This window comes from Egretta garzetta, unplaced genomic scaffold, assembly GCF_000687185.1.
Source record: "Egretta garzetta isolate BGI_Z169 unplaced genomic scaffold, ASM68718v1 scaffold708, whole genome shotgun sequence".
Classification (NCBI taxonomy): Eukaryota; Metazoa; Chordata; class Aves; order Pelecaniformes; family Ardeidae; genus Egretta; species Egretta garzetta.
Window position 1 is genome coordinate 112,963 of NW_009260485.1, and position 21,197 is coordinate 134,159.

Below are 21,197 nucleotides of genomic sequence, written 5' to 3' on the forward strand. Positions count from 1 at the left end.
AAAGGTGAACATGGAAAGCCGTACCCTCTTACAGAGGAAGACCATGATGATTCTGCTTATAGGGAAAATGGCTTCAACATATTTGTTAGCAACAATATAGCTTTGGAGCGATCCCTGCCAGACATCCGACATCCTAAGTACGTAAATTGTTTCCTGGACTGTTTGATTTTAAGGTTTTTTTTTTTTCTTTCTATATCTCTGTAAATAATCTGTTTTCCCAGAAGGTCAAACGTGAACCCTCAGATATCAAAAAGTGATCATTTCATTAAATGAGAAATGGAAGATTTATCACTGTTATTAAATCGTTTGCTCTATCTGTCTTTTAAACTGATCTCTCATCTTATTAGTAACACATTAAGGCTATGGAAGGTCTCTTTTAATTACAGAATGATTTTCATGGCATTTCTGGATAGTGATTTTTTAGGTAGTGATAAATAATGTTTTGCATGGTTTTTCAGGTTCTCATTTGTTAATAGCTGCAGATCTTTGGGCTGGGGGACAGGGTGACAAGTTGCATAAAATTTGCCTAAAAATTTGAACCAGTGTTTCCATGATGTTTCTTTTGCTTTTGTTACATAAGGAGTGAAAGCAGTCCAATAACTACAGTTTATCAGGTGTTAAGGCTACAGCTGATTTATGTAGTGTAGAATTAAGTAAAAGTAGAATGAGCAATGATGAAATGCACACACAGAATTGGGGGGTGGGGGGTTGAATGGTTGTATTGTTCCTTGATAGCAGTAATATCCTAAAGAGAAATAGGGTAAAGATTATTCTGTAAAATACCCACTGAGCAAAAAATGATCATGCAGTTCTCAGCAAACATAACTTTCATGTTCTGTAATTTTTGGCTCCCTGATACAAAGAGTAAAGCTTTCCGTCTGTAACAGGAAAGGGCATGTATGCCTTTCTAGGCTTCAGGCTCTAACAGGAGGGATGATTTGGTTTGTGTCTTTACATGGTGGTTTTCCCTCTTTTAATTGGGTGTTATGCAACTAGTGTGTGGGGAAAGGTACAGGTGTGTAACAAAACTGATCGTCTCCATGACTAGGTTTGTATTTTCCTTTGGTTACAGTCCTCTTTATTATACAGTGTTTCAGGTTAAGACATCTACTACCTTCTTAACTGATACAATTTTGCAGTATGAATTAGTTTGAAATTCCTCTGGGAACTGAACAGAACTTGAGAGCTTGACAGAAGTTCTTGGTGGGTGGAAAGAGAACTATCATGACAACTAATACGTCTTGTTCCATCAAATGTGGAACTGTCCTTTTCAAAGAATGAATGGTGTATAAATGTTTGCATAGTAAGATTTTAAAAAACAATTCACAATGGAGGAATTAACAAAAAAAAATATTTTAAAATAATCTTTTGTTGGAGGTGTTTCCTATTTAATTGCCATGTTTCATTGTTTTGAGAAAACACTGTTTATCTATTAATTTGTATATATTAGTATTCCTTGCACAGAATTAGGTCAAAAGAAATAATTTTTAATAAGCTGTATCTTTTAGCTACTTTGTATGCCTTCTACTTTGCCAAGTTACCTGAAATTATTTACAGAAAGAATGTGTTCAAGAAGTTTGAGTTCTAAAGTACGGCTGTACAGCATCAAAGCTGTGTTAAATTATGTTGTTGACATAATAAATATGCTCATCAAGCATCCTTCTCTATTAGCAAAACTGCAGAGGACAATAACTGAATACAAAAGGAAGCTGACACGTTTATCCTGCCTTTGTGTTTTTGTAAGTTGGACTTCTGGCAATTTATTTCTCACCCGCTCCTGTCCGCGCAGTCAATGACATTTCCTTGCATGTCCCCAGAAGCAATGTGAGCAATGTGTTGTCAGAAGTGACATATTAGGAACAAATCAGTGCTACATCAGTCTTTCTCTGCCCCCCTTCCATCTGCACGAATCCTTTAGTGACTTTCACCTTGGCATAAGAGTATGGGAAACTTGAATCCTTGGGTATCTGCGTAATTCAGCTAGGTTCCTGTGGTGTTCAGTGAAGTCTTGTAGGTTGATGTTTTGGTAGTGTCCCGAGTGAGCTGACTTGTGTCATGTCCTTCTAACCTTCCTTATGTTAAATACATGTAACACAAGTAGTCTGTTAGTTAATTTACTGGTTTTGCACTAAATTTGCGTACTAAGTAGTACACTGATGAAGGTGACAAAGCTGAGCTCTATAATTCTGATGGCTATGCCTTGAAGCGAGTCTGTTGCTTGAACTTCCAGGTTACACAGCAGTCTGACAATGCTTTCTGACCTACTACCAGAATCAAACCCATTTCTCAGCTGCTGCAAGTTAAATAAGATGCAGGCCAGTCTCACGTTGCACTTCCCTTTTGGAAATGTGTCCTCTCTTCAGAAATGTGAAGTAGTTCGTACCTCATAAGGCTGCTTTCAGGGGAACTCATTGGAAAACTATATAACTTCTATGCCAGAAAAGGGTGTTCTTATTGAAATAAAATTAGAGTAGGTAATTCAAGTGAGGTATAACAGGCGAGATCTAGTTTGGTTAGATTCTGAGTATTATAAAGGGCTTTTGCTTTGTGGAGCTTCTGATTGCCCTTCAGTTTTTAATCATCTTTTTTGCGTGTTTGTGGGGGATACTATCACTGTAGACTTTGAACTTTTGATCTTCTGTCTCTATTTAGTGTATACCATTTGCACGGGGGCTTGTCTGTACTGAAGGCAACATTTCTGAAAATGTTGTCTAGGATTTATTTTAAAGAACCAAGTAGAATGGTTTAATTGCCATTAGTAGAGAAAATTCACAAAATGAACCTTGAAATACAACAAAAACCAAGTGGTGAATCCTGTAATTTGGATCAAAGCCTATTTCAATTGAAAGAGCAGCTATAGTAGATTCTACATTTCTCTGAAATCACTTCATCAAAAAAATTTTATTCCAAAATTTTAGACCAAAGAAAATTCGAGTCTCACTTCTAAATGATTGTTTTTCTGGGAAGTGTGCAAAGATAGCAGGTCATCAAAACTTGCTCTTTTTATTCCAAATGAACTTTCTCCGTCTTGGTGTCTTTGGAAATTGGGCTCAGGATTTGCAAAATACATCTTCTGGGAGGGGGATGGGTGGAACTAAACTAACGCTTAGATGATGGAGCTCTGAGAAATTGAGGTTTTTCAATTTTTTAATACTATTTTTGTTTTCTTCCTTTGTATGATATATTTAAAGCACTTCAGCAAGATGTATTCAAACTGATGCTTCTTTCCTTTTTTAATAAACTAAAATGTGTGTGCTTGTAAAAATCCCTTGAGAAATGAAACGGTTAACTTCTATTTTAAGGCTGACTTAACAGCTTCCATGTGTCCTTATATGCTTCTATTGCATCCCTCTAATATCTCCCGTAGTTTTTTTTCCTGTCTCTCACAGCTACACTTGAATATATTTTTCCATTTCTGAGTGCTCTTTGATGTCTTGTTTCTGTCCCACTCTGATGCAAAAATCTTCTCACAGTGGACACATTCTCCACGTTACAGTAGCCAATTCTCTGTTCTTTGCCCGCAATCACCCCCTGGCTTTAAGTTTTAAAAATGCAAGCAAACAAAACCAACTTTTTAATGTTTTGTTTAATTCCAAAGGAAAATCTGAAACAGGATTGTTATCTCATTTCTTTGGGATTTTGGGACTGATTTAGTGAAAATAAGACTCCTGGTCATCTAAAATGGAAGGCAATGTTATGAGTTTTGGGGGTAGTATAGACAGCTGACAATGGAATTACTATTTAAGAGTTACAAGTTCTGTACCAATATGAAATACATTTCAAAACCTGCAAGAACAGTGTGGTGGTTTTTTTGTGTGTTGGTTTTTGTTGTTGGTTTATTTTTAACCTGCCCCATGCCACTTTCTGTATACAGAATACAAGAAACCCACAAGAGCTAGGAAAAATGCTGGCAGTATTGTTTTCTATTGTAGAGAGACAAACACTAGTTATTCTAATTATTTATTATAGCAGTTACCATTAATTCTTATATTTTCAAAGTTATTAAATATTCTGACATTCACACAAGTTTTGTTCAAACAAAACTGGATCTGATTCCCATTTTGAATAGCTTTCAAAATGTGATCTTAATGAGGCTTGGGGGAATGATTGCAATCATCTAGTCTCAACAGTGAATGTAAATTTTGTGGTATATCCTGTTTCAAACTCCTAAGTCCTTGTAACTAGAGCATCCAATTTTTTAGCTTTTTGTTCTTGAATAGAGGAATTCAAGTTAATTCCTGATACCAATAGAGTTGCGTGCATTATCATTTAAGATCTTCCATGGTTTTGACATGTTTGTGTAGCTTGATTTCAACAACAGGTCTACTTTTATCTACAATTTGTAGATTATTTGTTGATAACTTGTGTAGTCACAGATCAGAGGCACAAAAGCTTGTTGGCTTGCCAGAATAATCTATTGCAAGAAATCTCCTTTTTAGGTTTCCATGGGTACAGATAGATTGATTGCATACTGGAATACTTAATGTTCATATTGTACATTAAAAATGCCCAACCTGATTTTCGTGATGTTTGGGGTTTTTTTACCATGTATGGGCCGGAGTCAGTGTTTCCTAGTGTTGACTGCTGGTCTTGCTGTTGTTGCGTGACATGGTGGTGGCCCTTCACTGTCACTCCAAGCAGTATTCCTTTTCAGAAGTCTGAACTATGCTTTTTTTTTTTTTTTAACATGTTAAGTTTTTCACAGGCCTGAGAAGAAATACGTTTTCATATTCAAAGAAACATGGGTGTTTAGCTAAAGGCTCTGAGACCTTCTGTTTCCTGAACACTAATGTTCTTTCTTTTTAATAATAAAGAAAGCAAATATTACTCTAGCTGTTCTGCATAATTGAAACTCTCCCTCCTTACCAGAAGCAGAAGCTGGGAGAATGCCTGAACTGTTCTCTCCCAAAAAATTTGAATGCAGTGTGGTCAGTGTCCCTTGTGTTTTTAAAAGAGGCTAAAATGAATACGCGATGGGATTTCTTTGGGGGGGAGGGGGGGTGTTGGTTTTTGTTTGGCTGTATTTTTTTGTGTCTTTGGGATAGTTGCAGAGTTACTGGTAATCCTTCGTTATGTTTTAGTAACCTCTGCAGAAAGACTAGAATTACTAGACTAATATGGGAAAAGGATATATTATATAAATATTACAGTTATATAGTCATATATAATCAGTAGTTCGTATCTGAATCATCTAAAAATTTTCAGTTATTGCACTGAATGTGTTTAATTACTTTCTTTTTATAAATACAATGCATTTGTTCCAGTTTAAGCTATGTATATTGTGCTTAAAAAAAATAAAATTTAACAATCCATCCTTAATCCAGTACTTCAGGATAGATTCTAATGAATTCCCTCAGCATTCTATGATCTTAAACACAGGCTTAGATTGTCCTACTTCAAGACACTAAATGAAAAATTATTTAATCTAATTTATGTATGCTGAACTTCACAATATTTAATAAAACTCATGGAAGTAATTAGTTGTTTGGATTGATCTTATATTGAATTTTTGATTATATGTTGAAAGAAACTAGGAGGGTAGAAGGTTTCTCTCTAGTTCTTATTCACTTTGGGAAATAAGAAATGTGTTTAGGCATATACATGCTTCATTGCTTTGTACCACTGTTTACCAGTATTACCTTAACCTTATCTGGCCACAGAGCAACTGGTTAAACTCAAATTGTGCTTTTCATGGGGTAGTGAGAAAGCTGGAGGTTATTACTCCGATAGCTTTTCAAAGTGTGTTGTGCAGTTACTGAATAACGTAGTGAAGGTGGAAAGTTATGCGGTCAAAAACATTATAGGCAATGTCCCCATTTCCAGGCCTCACCAGATTGTTCTCTGCAATTGCTCCAGGGCACCTCATTCAAAGTGCAGCTCCTCAACACAGGATCAGGAATATTTTATACTGAAGAAAACTTCTGGCCTTCTGTCTCTGTCATCCCTGCTGTCGCTTTCCCTGCATGATAGGTATTGATAGTAACAAATAACGTGGAATAATTCCTAAGTGCTTTCTGGGTGCTTTGTGAGTCTTTTTTTGTTGTTTTTTGGTTTTGGGGTTTTTTTGTTGTTTGTTTTTTTTTTTTTTTAAATGGCAGCAACAGCTAAAATGTGACTGAAGATTGATGAATCCCTTTCCATCCGTTGGTGAAGAACAGTCTTCAGCGTTTAATAGGCCAGTGAGGACAGTCCAAGCCTGATGGGTCTGTTTCTGTTTGCTGAAAAGAATTTGATAAAAAAAAATAAGTTGTTTATACGAGTTGTGTTTAGATGCCTTGCATGTTATCTAGAATCCAGTCAGGCCTCCCACGCTGCTGAGAAAATAGCAAACTGCAGTAAACCTAACTGTGAAATCCAAACTTAATAGGGACAGGAATGCTGAAGGATATTTACCCTGCAGCCAATTCTATCTGTCTGGGATAGCCAAGTCTATTGGCATTTGGCAATGGTTAAAGACAGAACATTTAACTCTCAAATAATACAACGCTAAAATTGGAAAGTACATGTAACTTCATTAAAAACTGTAAGAAATGTGGATTGTTCTGGGGATCTGTACCTTTGCAGTTCACAGGTGAAAGTGATATTACATGCTGTCGATTTAATAGTTTTATGAAAAGTTTCAGTATACCTTCCTTTTTCTTATATATCCATTCTTGCTTCCTTTCCAAGCATATTTTCATAGAATTAAGCATGTATCCAATATGAATTTGTGTCAGATCAGATACTTCTAAGCAAATTAAATTTCAGCTTTAATATTAACAAAATACAGCAAGTGCCAGTGTTACATTGTCACTGGCAACAGAATTAGCTGGTATACCTCGTGTAATAAGGACAGCAAATGTGCAGCAAGGCTGGAACGAAAAAGCAACTTCTTTCAGTTTTGCCTGGTTTGATTATGAACAACTTCATATCAACTTTCCAAAGGCTGTGCCGGCCACAAGATGTGGTAGCAGGCATGAGAATTTACTGATGATGCTGGCACCTGTGGTCCATGACATATGACAGCAGCACTCTCACAGCACTTGCTCCCATGTCTACTGGCTGAGATTTTGGTGTTATTACTAGGTCTGGCCAGTGTCTATATCTTGTCCATTCTTTAATCTTATATATTGTGTATGGGAGATGACGTTGAGAGAGAGGTGTGAGCCTAGTCACATATTGCTGTGAAAGGGAGTGGAGGAGAGGTGTAGGTAGATCACAGAAGGAGTATCTTAAAATACTTAGGAAAACTGGGCACAGTAAGCGCATGGGTCCTGATGGGAAGTATCCATGAATGCTAAACTGATACCATTTTGAGGCCGCTCTGGACTGTCTTTGAATGATCATAACAATTGGGAGAGGTTCCTGAGGACTGGCACAAAACTGGGATGAGTGGCTGATATACCAGAGGGTTCCTAGAAGCCTGCAGGATGGCTTTGGAATGCAAGGGCAAGTGGTAAAAAGGTAATTAGGGTTTCTGAAACAGAAGTTAAAGGGTAGTTGAATGTCACAGCTTGGTTTGTTCCTGAAGTAATGTGCTTAAAATGTACTTTGAGATAACAAAACCCTGAGGTTCTAATCCTGTTTCTTCTCCTTCAGCCAGGAAAATGAACCTAGACTCAAAATAGAGGCTTTTTATTGATCATGTTAAGGTCTGCCTGACTTTCAAGAGACAATCAGATAAGTGTGCTTGGTGTGAATGAATGAATTTTGAGTACATTGATATTTCTGTAGTCTTCTCTCAAAAAAAAAAAAGTGGTCGAGGGGTGTATGTGAATATATTATATAAATTGGGCTACTTGCTGGTATTTTGGAATTCATAAGTAATAAAGTGCAAGGTTTAATCTGAAATATAGTACTAAGATGCTGATGTAAGCTTGCTTGTGAGGGATTTTGAGATGGTATAAAATTACTATGTGCATAATTTTTTTTTTCCAAGCCTAGATTTAATACATATGGGTAAGTAGGTAAATTTCTTAAAGCACGTTAGAGTGAGGGTTTTTTAATATTTTTTTTTATTTTTATTAGGTCTTTCCGTGAATGATAATGGTTTTATACCTCGCTGTTTTGTAAAACAAAGCTTTTCAAGCATAAATGTGCTTTGTCATAAGTCTATGACAAAGTATAGTCTACGACTATAAGTCTACGTGCTTTAAGTCATAAGGCCTCTTACATTCTTCTATTGGGTAGGGAAACCCTTCAGTTTGAAGGATGAAGTGAGGCAAACTCACTGATGTTGGTTTCTTCAAAGACGTGCTGTACTGTTGGAGAGATTGTCTGTGACAGACCAAAATGATGCAATGTGACATAAAATAACAAGCACCTAATTCAGCTCTATCACCTCTGATGAAGTCTATACTGAGGAGAAACCTATGTAAGGAACACAAGACTTTGCCTATTTAGTTTCTAAGACATGTTGTTTGCATTTAACGGCAATAACGTAAACTATTTCTACTGTACAATTTGATCTTCCTCTTTTTTTTTTTCCAATGAAAAAAAGCAATACTGTTTTTGAGAAGGTTTATTTGTTCTAGTAGGGAAAAGTGCTGTGACATTTACTGAGGTCCATACCCAGTAATGCCTGCTTGCTTCCCATCTGTGAGCCACTGTGAAAATAAAGATTACTTTCCCCTCCATCGGCTCATGCCCAAGCTAATTTTACAGCCTTGTCAAATGGCAGCAGAAATTATTAGTTATCACTACTTTATCAGGCTCAGCAGACAAGGCTAGATTGGAACAGAAACACAGTGTGACTGAAGCTTGTTGCTGTAAATTGAATACTTTGACATGCTAAGACAATTACTATGTAAATTTTCACTGGAAAATATTTTGTCCTGGTAGCTTTGTAGAGGGCTTGTCAGGAGCCCAGTGGGTGCTGTAGTTCCTTTAATAAAGGGAAAGAAAAGGTCAAATCTGAAAAAGCAGCTCAGCTAAAAGAGCCAGTGGAGAAAAAAAAGGAAAAAAAAAAAAAAAAAAGTTGAAAATCTTTCTGGTTTGCCTCTAACTTTCTCTGGCACTTCCTGTTAGAGGACAAAATTGGAGGTGGGCTACTTTTATGATCCAGTAACTGCCATAGTAGGCTGCTACCTTGCTTCCTAAATGCAGCGAAGGGATGTTTGCAAGACATTTAACTTCTCCTATGCTATTACCTATCCGAAAGGGCAGTTTACAACACTGTTGATGTGTCTAGAAGGCACAAAACCTGGTAACTGGCCAAGGCATTGCTATTGGGATCCCTTAATGTGCATAAAATATTGTTGTTGTTATATCCACAGGGTCAAACAAATTGATGCTTTTATGAATCGGCTTTTGCTGTAAAGTAGCTGAAATGGTGCCAGCCCTCCTCTCCTTTCTTGTCATTTTAGAAGCCCATTTTCTTTCATTTGGTCTTCTACAGGGGTAGTAGATTTCTGTGTGTTTCTGTTAACAGAGAAGCTGTAAAGATGGAGAATTTTGCAGTTCTGCATCTTTTCTTAACCTAGTATGATATTTTAGGACTTCCCCCCCCGCTTATAAACTCATCAGGGAATTAAACAGAACTGTCCCTATACCTTGAGGTAAAAGGATGCTCTATTTCTGCCCGGTAGAGTAGGCTAACCTACAAAATGAAATCATAATAGTCTTAGGACTCTCAGTTGTGAATAACAAAGAAGTGTAATTGTAACTCCTTTTCACTATCTTTCTTTTTATGAGTGGTCCTCTTTTTCAAGTTGTATTTTATTAGTGCCTGCTGCAAATAGCTTCCAGGTGTTTCTGTGACTTTTTTTTTTCTTCCTCAGGCAGGTTAATATTTCAGGAATAAAGGAACCTCTTACTATTCTTTTAACCTTCTAAAAGTCTCCCTGCAACTTTGAAACTGTGTTTTATTCAGAAACTCGGTTTTGATTCTTGTTTCAACCCAGCAGAAGAATTCTGTATCTGAAAGGACTATCTAAATCAGTATTGAGTGTTTTAAAGCGAGTTAAAGGGTGTGACAGTGTATCATTTTTATGAAGAAGCCTTGAACTCCAGGAGCCAAATACCCAGCTATGATAACAAAGTGTAGGAACAGCATGCCAAATACAAACCTGGTAGAAAGTTCCACTTTGTCAGTTATGTATATTTAACATTTTTCACTATATAAATTATTTACAAATAAATTCTACCTTACCTTTTTGTTAAGAACTTTGATTTCATAGTAGCCATTTTCTGGTGACTCTGTGGTAGATGTGTACAATAAATGGTATTGTACAGCTTTCAGAGTTCAGTTTTTGAAAACAATAATAAACGACATACTTGAATCATGCATATAATTAGTGCTGATTAATATATCTAGTAACGGAAGGGAGAGAGGAAGGAGATTCTTTGACCAGAGGTAATGAAGAGATACTCACTGCTTTGAAAATTAATTTGGAAACAGCTCATGCCCTGGTAGAGAGGTCTTCTGTTTTTAAAAATCTCATCTGAAAGTCTCTAAAGGACAAACTTAATGATGTAGTAATATTCTTTGATAAGAAGTGTCAGATATTAAGTTCTGAAATATCATGGTAAGAAGGACAAGATTGATCAAGGATAGCAACATGTGAAAGTGTAATTCAAGGTTCTTAACTTTTGATTCATGGTAATCTTGAAAACATCATTGTATCTGATTCATCAGCAAATTCATCATTTGCCCTTTTTCATGCATACATACACAAGTGTTTGTGTCTATAAAATACTTTTCTGGGAAAGTCCAAATGGCTAATATTATTTTGTAATTCTGAGAATTTGTGCAAGGGAAATGCATAACACCCCTTGCGTGTTCTCCTCTTCTGAAATCCCTTTGTTCTGAATACTAATGTAATAACTTCAGTAAGAAAATACAGGTGTGATCTACTTACCTAGCAGGATGACTATTGCTTATCATAGGTGTTGTTTTTTTTTTCTAGGTATTTCTACCAAGACATTTGTATATCACTTTCCAGCTTAACACAGAAATCATTCTGAAATTTAAAAGTTTTATTAAATAAAGAAATTTGCAGAAATCTATTAGTATTTATTATAAGAAATTGTCAGTCTCGTAACCTTAGCTATTGAACCTATTACTCAGCATTGTTCCTCGAATAAGTGCTGGTGTGGTGCGCTTAAATATGGGATGTTTAAATGCAAGAAAAAACACATCATTAGGTAAGCATCTGTAGCGCTTTATTAAGGTCATTCTGTAGTTTTCTGTTAAGGTTAAGCAGAAAATGCTTATGGTGATTGAGAGCGCTTTTCTAGTTTCCACCATCAGGTTCTTCTCCCCCTTGAATAGTATTACTGCCAGAAGTCCTAGACATGTACAGCTGTTTCTCCACACCTTTCCCCCCCTGCAGCTTGCTGATTCAGGCATTTGAATACTGCCCTTCTGAAGTAAATGACCTCACTTTCCAAAGTATTAAAATAATCATCTTTGATGGCAGCCACTTATTAATTTTGAAAAGTACAACCAAAAGTCTAGTTACTATTCGAGTGAACTCTGAAAAGTTCTGCATTTTTTAAGTGTGTAGGGCAAATGCATGGTTTAAAAAACCACAAATTTGGACTAGATTTTCTTTAAACTTAAAAAAATAAAAAGTCCACCTAGAGAACACAATGGACTTCTATTTCCCCGTTTGCCTTTACAACAGTACCAGAATGCAATAGGATTATCCCACAGAAGCAAATTATTTTGGTTTAATAGCTAGCTTGCCATATGGAGTAATGGTAAGCTAGGTTTTTCCCTTGTTTTGTGTGATCTTTTCTGACTGAGTGCAAGCAGTTACTCTGTGAGGGTTTGTGTTTAGGGGTGGAGGAGATATCCTTAGGAGTAACTTGTATATTAGTTATATTTTCAAACTCGTTAGGAAGAAAGAGAATAGGCATATCGGTACAGCATGCGTATCTGATACAAATACTCCTACAATTACATAGTAGCTAGAAACCATAACCAAAATTAAAACATCACTGTTGAAGCCAGTAGTAAGATGGAGTCCCTGCCTCCAAGAAAGTAAGTATTGGGAAGAGGTTCTGTGAGATTAACTAAGATCAGTAGTATAGGCAGAATAGTCCTGATCACTGAAAGCCACTGCCTTTTAAATCTCTTGCAACAAGAGTTGGCATCTTACATGCATGTGATGAGACTGCGTGGTATAAGAACAAGAGAGAATACATTCCCATATATTGCTGGATTCCCGTCCTGACTGTGAAATGGGCAAGCTGCTTGAATTCACCACTCTAGTCTAGCAGTCAGTGAAGCTAGGAATAATCCCAAATCCACCCTCTGGAGAAGATTGGAGGCCTGCGTCTGTTTGGTTCGGATGTGCCACAGGGTGTGCAGGTGCCTGCTGTTCCTCTGCACCAGATACTGATGGTGTAGCATGGCATATACCTAGAGATACGAGCATGTGTGTGAGCTAAGAAGACTGATCAGGATCTCTCAGAATACTTTAGGGAAGACAGCAGCAAACACAGAACAACTAAGCCTCCAGTTCTGTAAATGGTCACTTGCCAAGCATTGGAGCTGTACTTCAAGTACAACTTGATGTGTTTCTGAGCAAAGTGAATGAATGCTACCTGAAACATTAAGTTTTGTGAGATGTTTGGTTATCTGAGGAATTACAGGTATGGAGGTAAGGATGAAAGTGAAGAAAAAACATAATGAAAACAGTGGAAGACTAGTCAAATACTGTGCTCTTAGGATCCTTAAATATTTACCCTCTTACCAGTATGGGCATGATGTTCAGTATACATACATAGCCAGAACTGATTAGTGAGAACACCTTCATAGAAATGATTGTGATCAAAGCTGCTGTACTAATTTCAGGTAGACTGATTTAGTTTTCTGCCCTCAATCCCATAGGCAAAATTATCAAATTTCATGGGAAATTTTTCCTCTCAGACTTTGTGCATGTTTACACTAACATACATTTCATTCAAACAAGCCATTTTACAACATATACAGAACCGAGTTATCAGAGTCAAATGACCTGTCCTCATTTACCATTCAAATCAATCTTGTTACTGCAAAATTCTAACAAGTTATTTTAAAAGTTAATCCAGATGAAAATACCATTGGGGCAAAATCCTTTCCTGATGGAAAAAAACTAAAAATAGCAAATAATAATATTAAAATAGTATTAAAAATTTGAAAAGAAAATTTTGAAAGACCCTGTAGTTGCACCCTTTTTTAAATTCCTTCATCAGAATATGGTGTGATACTAAAGGTCTACAGTAATAAATTTGCCTTTATCAGTTGCACTAGGATTTGGTAATGAAACGAATAGCATAAATTAATGTTGATTGACATCAACTATGTTACAGTCTTTCCTATGTTGAGTTAGAGCTTGGAGCAAACCCTTACCTGACTGAAACTGGCTGAACTGCCTATCTGTCTGTCTTAAGTCTACTAAACTTTTTTGAATATTGCTTTTAGGATTTATTTCCAGGCCTCTGTGGATTTCCCAGTATTCCAAGTTTTAATGAAAGTCAGTGTGATCTTTAGACACTTTATTCTGCCGTTCAAACTACCCAAATAACACTGTCCACATGGTGCCTACGTTCATTTAAAGTGTGCAAGTAGGTTGCAGTGTCTTCAGGTGGAGGCTGACAACTGGAGTTCATGTATGCAAGTACTATCATTTTCTAAATCAATACAAGTTTGACAGAATTTTCCACTGAAATGTGAAGCTTCGGAAAATAATTGTATTTTTCTCAGCAGTATTTGAAGTATTTCTATAGAAAGTCAGTTCAGTTTCATTTAACATATATAACTTAACTCAAAAAGTCTCACCTAATGAATATTAGTGCTCATTTAAACACTGTTAAAATTGGATGGTAATGGTAGTCTTTTATACATAGCATTTTTCCTTGCTACAGTAAACCTTGCTTTATTTTTTATTTTAATAAATCCTGGTAAGGTCGCATTCCTCAGGAAATATGAAAGCCTCTTGAATTATAATTTCTCATTTCTTTGGTGAATCAAGAATCTCTCTTTCAAAACATGCGTTCCACAGGGTAGTTAAGCTATTAAGCAAATTCATTTTAGAGAGTAGACATATTGAAATCAGGGTCTGTATTTTTGCTTAGGAATGCTTAAAACACTGTTATTGTGTTAGGATTACTTTGGTGAGAGCGAAAAGCATGTAGACTTGAAAGTATGACTTTATAGTGGCTGAAAAATAAAATAGTTATTTATTAAGAGGTATGTCAGGACCTTGGAACCAGCATAAATAATAAAACAAGGTTAGTTTGAAGCTATGATCAAACTTTGTGTCAGCACCTCTCCAAATGCACTCTACAGAATTTTTGATAATGAACTAGTGTTGAAAGAACACCTCTAAAAATCTTTGATGCTTAGGCAAAATTGTTGCAGTTAATGGTAAAAGTATCTTTCTAGAAGCTTATTTGATAACTTTGCTGATGCTTCTTTGTTTTAAACATCATTCTCATCAGTAAAACACAGATGAGTTGACATAAATCCATAAATCTTAAACTATTAAATAAGATAAATCTATGTATGTCAGTTAATTTTGCATAGAAAAACTTATCTTTTCTGCTTAATACATGAATCATACATCTGTCTAGACTGGTTTATTCTATATTGTAGGCACCATTAATAAATTTAAATATAATAATACTTTATGACTGTGGAATTCACTCTGACCTAGTGATATGATAACTGGTTCTTTGTTCTAGGCAGAAAGACCTGGCTGGTAATTTGAAGACTAGCAATGGCTTACAAGATTTAATGTCTGTGCTTCTAAGTAGCCTTCTGGCAGCCAGGGCATTTGGCATTGCTTCTAAAATGCAGGATATAAAGAACCACACTGATAGACTGAACAAATGCTCCACGCATATATGATTATTCTCTTGGGAAATCCATTGTCTCACAATGGATGTCTAACTTCATCTTTATTGAAATTTATGGGCCTTTCCTAAGCATTACAGGTATCCATCAGATCTGTCCTGCAGCCCATCACAGCACAGACCCAGCTATACTCTGCTATAGATAATGCCGAATAAAACTACAAATTTTGGTGTTACGCCTTCTAAAACATAATGAACTTCTATTACAGTTAGGGTCTCATGCTGGAGGTCAAGGGGCTAAAAATGAGCTGAAGAAAGGTAACTAGACCACCTCCATGAAAACTGACAGACTATCTCAATAGTATGATGAAACTTAAGGTTTCATTTCCATGAATTTGAGAACATGACCAGCTTTTTTTGAGAAAAGTAGGAAAGGGCATTTTGGTGGTTTGTGGTGCTTAATAGAAATCAATTCATGTGTTGCCAAGTACTTTTGCAATGACTTTCAAAGTAAGAATAAATGAGGATTAAAGGTCAAAGTGGAATGATGGAGACATGTTAAGAAAATGTAAGGTGTTTTCCTCTTCAGTCTTCTAAGCATAGCTCTCTTTTAGGGTTAATAGAGCAATCTGTTCTGTAGGAAGAATGCAGTAGTTTAAAACTAGGGCCATCAATGCCACTTCTCCTCCTCATCACTTAGAATATGCAATTACTCTGAAACCATCAATGTGAATATCTAAATCCAATGACCTTCCGCATATGTATACACTTAAGGTTACAATATTGACCATGCAAATATACAAATTTCAGCAAACCTCTTTCAAAAGGTATATTGTTATACATGAGGGGAGACATTTTTAAAAAGAAACAACACTCTGATGTATTTGGATGTTTTGGGTATTATTTTTTTTCCCCCTTACCCTTTAGAAGTTATTGTCTGACATGGTGGAGGGTTCTTTTGCTTGGTTTTGTGTGGTATTTTTTGCTTTTGTTTGTTGGCTTGGGGTTTTATGGAGATGGAGAACTTACTAGTTTTAAAATCATGCTTACTTGGAGTTAAAAATGCTAAAGGAAAAATGTTGCTTTTGGGAATAGCATAAGAATAACATGCATGTATAGTAGTTGCGTTTGTTCTAGTCCAAGAAGCATCTCTGTCTGCAAACATCTGGCAACAGTAGGTGGAGGGTTTGGTTGGTGGTATTCTTAATTTTCCAGCTGAAACAGCTACATATTAATAATGGACTTCCTTTGTTGTACTACTTCCTACCTCTAAAAAAAAGTTTTTACTTAATTCTGTTGCTGCAGTGGATTTTTTTTTCCTCCCAAATGGTAGAATACGTATCCTTTTCTGTCACTAGGTAATGAGCATGGTTTTCTCCAAACTTCACATTCTTGCAAAGCAACTGTCCTTTTTCCAGTTCTACCAGCAATCCAGCTTATTAAAAAGTTTCAAAAAGTATTATTTTTGCAAATGGCTTGTCATTAAATTCATTGTCTCTGGGTTTTGGGAAGAAAAGTCTGAATTACAAATTTGAATCTTGTTTGGGAAAACATCCAAAAACTTGATGATTTTTTTTTTTTTTTTTTTTTTTATTCACAACTACGTAACAGTTAATATTGTGCAAACACAACTCTAGGAGCTATGAGTTTTTATTATTTCTTTGGAACACTTCTTCAGTGTGGTAGCTGTACAATAAATCGGTAAATATTGATTTCTAAGTGACATTTATAAAGTGGAAATGCAAACTAAGTTACAAATATATGTAAATCAACATTATAGCCTACAGCAGTGTTTGATATGCATAGCTACTCTTTCTGAGAAGCAGCAAAGATATCTGTACTTTTTTTTATACCTAGACCTGCTACTTCTAAACTCTTTTCCTTTTTTTTTTATTTTTTTTTTTTGTTGTTGCTTTTGTTTGTTTATTGCAAAGCTGATGTGTTTCTGCTTGTAGGGATACCTTTCTCAGGGTGCAACTTTCGCAACTTTCTCTTGGGAAATGAGAAATCATTCAGTTACTTTGTCCCCAGAGGTGAAAATGCCATGCCGTGTTAGCAACAGAGGAATATATCCCTTTTCCCACTTTTTCAACAAAACCTGAAAGATGAGATCCTATCAGTTTCAGTAACCTGAACATTACACATGAAATATTCTCAGCTATTAGGAGAAACTGAATTACAAACCCATTATTTATTTTTAAAGAATGTTTTTTTTCTCAAATATGTAAGGAAGTCAATATTAAAAATAGTAAGGTTAAGCACCGATATTACATGCTGTTCAATTAAGATGCTGAAGGTGCAGTACTTTCCTTTCAAAAATGAAAGGTTGATTATATTTTCTTGCTTGTAACTGTTTGCTTCTTCAGAATCATATGTTGTTTCATCTCTATGTTTAACAGCAGCAATCATTTTGGATATCTAGATGTGAATCTGGACTTATATTTGTGGATGTTGTTGTTTTGTATACTGTGAGCCCATCAGGATAATGACACTGAATTGCTTTCTAGCATTTGTCTCTGTATAGTGGACTGCTTTTATGAATTTTGTCTGCTATGTGTTAAAAAAAAAAATCATTTCAGATTTTCTTTTGCTTCATATTATGTTTCAGAATTCTTTCTGGTAAGAGGATTTGTTTTCTAGAAATAATATTGTAGATTGTATGCCCTCTGTCATTTTGCAGGAGAAAGTTTCCAGTGAAGGAAAAGAATCTAATTTCAGCCAGTGTACTTAAATTTTGTCATTGTTCCAATGTATTCTATGTTGTAAGCAATATAAATATTTTAAATGAACTAGTTACTGTCACATAAAAGCACTGCTTGATTACACTGTTGGATTTTATGCCAGAAACCATGATGCTTGAATGGCCAAAATGAATGGCAGTATTTGCCAACTCGGACTTTTCAGTATGCTTATGCAGTTATTTTCTTCTCTCTCCAGCTGTAAGCACAAGGTGTACTTGGAAAAGCTACCCAATACTAGCATAATTATCCCATTTCATAACGAAGGCTGGACTTCACTCTTGCGAACAATACACAGTATTATCAACCGCACTCCAGACAGCCTGGTAGCAGAAATCATTCTTGTGGATGACTTCAGTGACAGAGGTAAGGCCCAACTTGTTTTATTTTAACTTGCAATTAATAATGCAGTGTGGTCCGTATAGAAACTAAAGGGAAACAAAAAGTGAGGGGATCGTGCCTGCCAGACTGCTTACCTTGAAGTACTGCTTGACTGATAGATGGAATAAATGTGTATAAGTGGCTCTTGTTTTACTTTGCACGTATACTGAAATACATGTCAAATGGAAGAAACTTTGAACTGTTCGTTGGCCTTTATTAATATAGTATTTTGAATATATTCTTTCTGAAATACTGCAAATTTTCGTGTTTCAGCATCTTTTCCTTAGGCTTCACTCTTACTCAGAAAACCTATTAACTTTGCCCATTTTGGATGCAACTCATTAGATTTTAATCCTGGGATTTTATTGAGTTAGACAGCTTCATCTATTTGTACAAAGTAGCCATACAGAGAAATTAGTGTCTTTTGGATGGAATGTAAAAAAACTGCTTTAGAATAGTTAAAGTTTATATCATCTGTATATAGAAAATTAAGAAAACTGCAATCACTTAATGATGTTTGCCATCATTACTTCTTGAATGCAATACAAGAAATGAATGCTTTAAAGTTCCTTCAATGAATTTGAACGATTTCTTAGGTAAAAATCATCCATAACAATGATATGGAACTGGGAAATAGTTTTTCTTTCAAGTTCCTGTACACCTTCTCAGGACTTCAAGCATGAAGAGCTTTGACTTTTTTTTTTTTTTTTAGCATTTGGATGTTTTTTTGGTTGTTTCTGTTGAAACATCAGTTGCTAGTGTATATGTGAGCCTTGTTCTGAGTAGATTGATAGACAGTGAAAAAGAAAATTGTGCTCTTTGCTAATGTCTTAGGTAAAACTTTTGTCTCAGCTAGGAACTTACAGGCGTAGATTTCAGACCAACAGTTGTGAGGAATATTTACTAGACTGCTGCAGTGGAATCATTTGTGTAAGATTTTTTTAACTTGATATTTCAGGGGTTAGAAAGATTAATGCTGCACATATCTATCTTACCTTCTCATATCTGCTGGTTTAGTTGCAATATGTCCTTTGATGAACTGCTTCTCTATCTGTAATGTAATTTAAGTGAAGTTGTAAAGTGACTACAGGTCTGGCTAGTCTATGTTTCTAGAAACTAGACTATGGTTGAAAGTTTCCAAAACAAGAAGTGTAAAGCAGCACAGCAATTTTTCTGCAGTCTACCAATTTCGTAGTAGTAAACAAATTACAGGAAAGTCTGTAAGTTGGTTTTATGAGGTGTCTGACAAGTAAAAATGCTTCTTATACTGAGAGAGCAGCTATGGAGGCTGTGCTTGCTCAATATGGTGATACTACAGCATTTCTTAGATGAAGATTGTACTGACTATTGTTGATATACTTTTAAATGTGTTTATGTTTTAGAGATCTTATCTACTTCCCAGTTATTAGAAAAAGAATTATTGCCAGTAAATGGGGAATATTGTAACTTCTGCTGCTCTTTCTTGCCAGCCCTAACTTAGCTTCTGCTGCTGGCTGAAAGTATTTTGAGAGTAAATATTGCCTGTAATATTAATTCCTATAACACTAGAAAAATCTCCTGAATATTCTTCATTTCCAGTTCTATAAACCTATCTAACTTTTCAGTGGAACAGTTTTCAGCTGGAAGAAGTGGTTCATATAGCATGGAAATGCTTAACATAAGTGTCTGGTTTGAAAATCTGAAAGAAGCCTACTAAAACTTGTATGGAGCTGGGCCTGGAACTGTTGTACCATTAGGAAGACTTACTTACCTGTTTTTTGGTATTATTAAAATAAAGATTAGAAATGCATTTTTGAATGGTTGCTAGTTTTGCACTTGAGTATATTTGGTAGCATATTTGGTACTGTATGTTTTGAGAGGAGCAAGCATGCAAGAAAAATGTGCTGGCATCTCTACTCTGAATTCAGTCACATTGAATTTCAAGTCAGGTGAATCATTTTGGTGCATCTGAAGCAGGTTTCATTTTGTATTTGTGATCTTCTAAACTGTTCTTAGCTGAGGCTATATCGTGTTTTCTTGTGCCCTTTTTTCTTCTTCATGAAGTGGCCACATGTAATACAGTTGGGTTATTTTATGTTGAAAAAATGCTGGCTGACTATATATCCCCCTCCCCTCCTAGTTCATAAAATAATCTTTTTTTAAAAAGTGATTGAATAGATGCCATTTTTACTGTTAGTCCTTTACCCTTTAGTTGCTTTTTCCTAGACTGATGAGAGCAGTAAAGCAGTGTGAAAGACACCAAAGACAGATTAGGTCAAAAATTAAATGTAAGTATGTTCAGTTGTTGTCAAAACTGATACAATCATTGCAAGCAAAGTCTACTGCAGTGTTAAAGCAGTATAATGATTACTGATAAATCTGTATGCCTTTTTCTCATTGTATAATTTCTCCATGAAGCTTCATATGTCAAATAGCTGACAAATGTCTATTACTTCCTTTTGTGAAATCAGTTATATACTATTTAACTGATACTGTGTATGCTGTACTTGTTCCACAAGTTTGTATTATAGAGTTTCTTGGTAGGAACCTAAACATCATTTGTAGATAGTTGAAAGTGAGAATGGGATATTTCAATAGCACTTTTATTTTAAAAATAGTGATTAAATGACAAATGTTTCCAGGGTATTCTACCAATCAACCTTTTCCTTTTTACAGAAGTCTAAGAAGTTGTTACAAGAAGCCAGTCCTTGTTAGAGTAGATAAGAAAAAGTAGAAGCTTGAAAGTGGTGTAAAGATGGATAAAAATGCTGGAGCTTTGTTGTTTTCTTAACTAATGCAAATATAAATACTGAAATGCACATAAACAACTTTTGATAACAGATGATGAAAATGCTTTAGTGCACAGCTAGGTACCCAGCAGTTGGCTGGTTTGTCTACAAAATTACTTGTGTCCCTTTGTTTTTATTCATATTCACTTCTTTTGGCTTTTGTGATCAACCCAAAAACTTTAGATAGTTCATGCATAATATTCCCCATAAATTATGACATTTAGATGTTATAAAAGTAAAAGGACAGCTGCACCTTTTTAAATATCAATATAATGCAGACTAGAGACTTGGTATTAAGAGGGAGGTAAGGAAATGTTATGAAATTTGGAAGTACAATATTTGGCTATGAACAAATTTAATATAAAAAAACCACATGAATATAAAAAGTCATCTGTACAGTCAGATGGAAATGTAGATTTAAATATAGGTACCCAAAGTTGCCAAATCTCTTTATTCATATAATTTCTAGAGAGTTTATGTACTTAAAAATGATGAGGGAATGGGAAGAAGAAAATGGATTAAATTAGTAAAACTTTGTTTCAGCAAA

At 35.5% G+C, this 21,197-nt stretch overlaps 1 protein-coding gene across 1 annotated transcript in view; it reads left to right on the forward strand.

Annotated features, from left to right (window-relative positions):
- Positions 1-21,197, forward strand: part of GALNTL6 (polypeptide N-acetylgalactosaminyltransferase like 6) — a gene marked incomplete at its 5' end in the record, with an annotated part of 319,890 nt that overhangs the window by 27,246 nt on the left and 271,447 nt on the right. The window contains 2 exons of the mRNA XM_009644200.2: positions 5-137; positions 17,701-17,867. Of these exons, the coding sequence (XP_009642495.1) occupies positions 5-137; positions 17,701-17,867 (300 nt within the window). The remainder of the gene's footprint in view (positions 1-4; positions 138-17,700; positions 17,868-21,197) is intronic.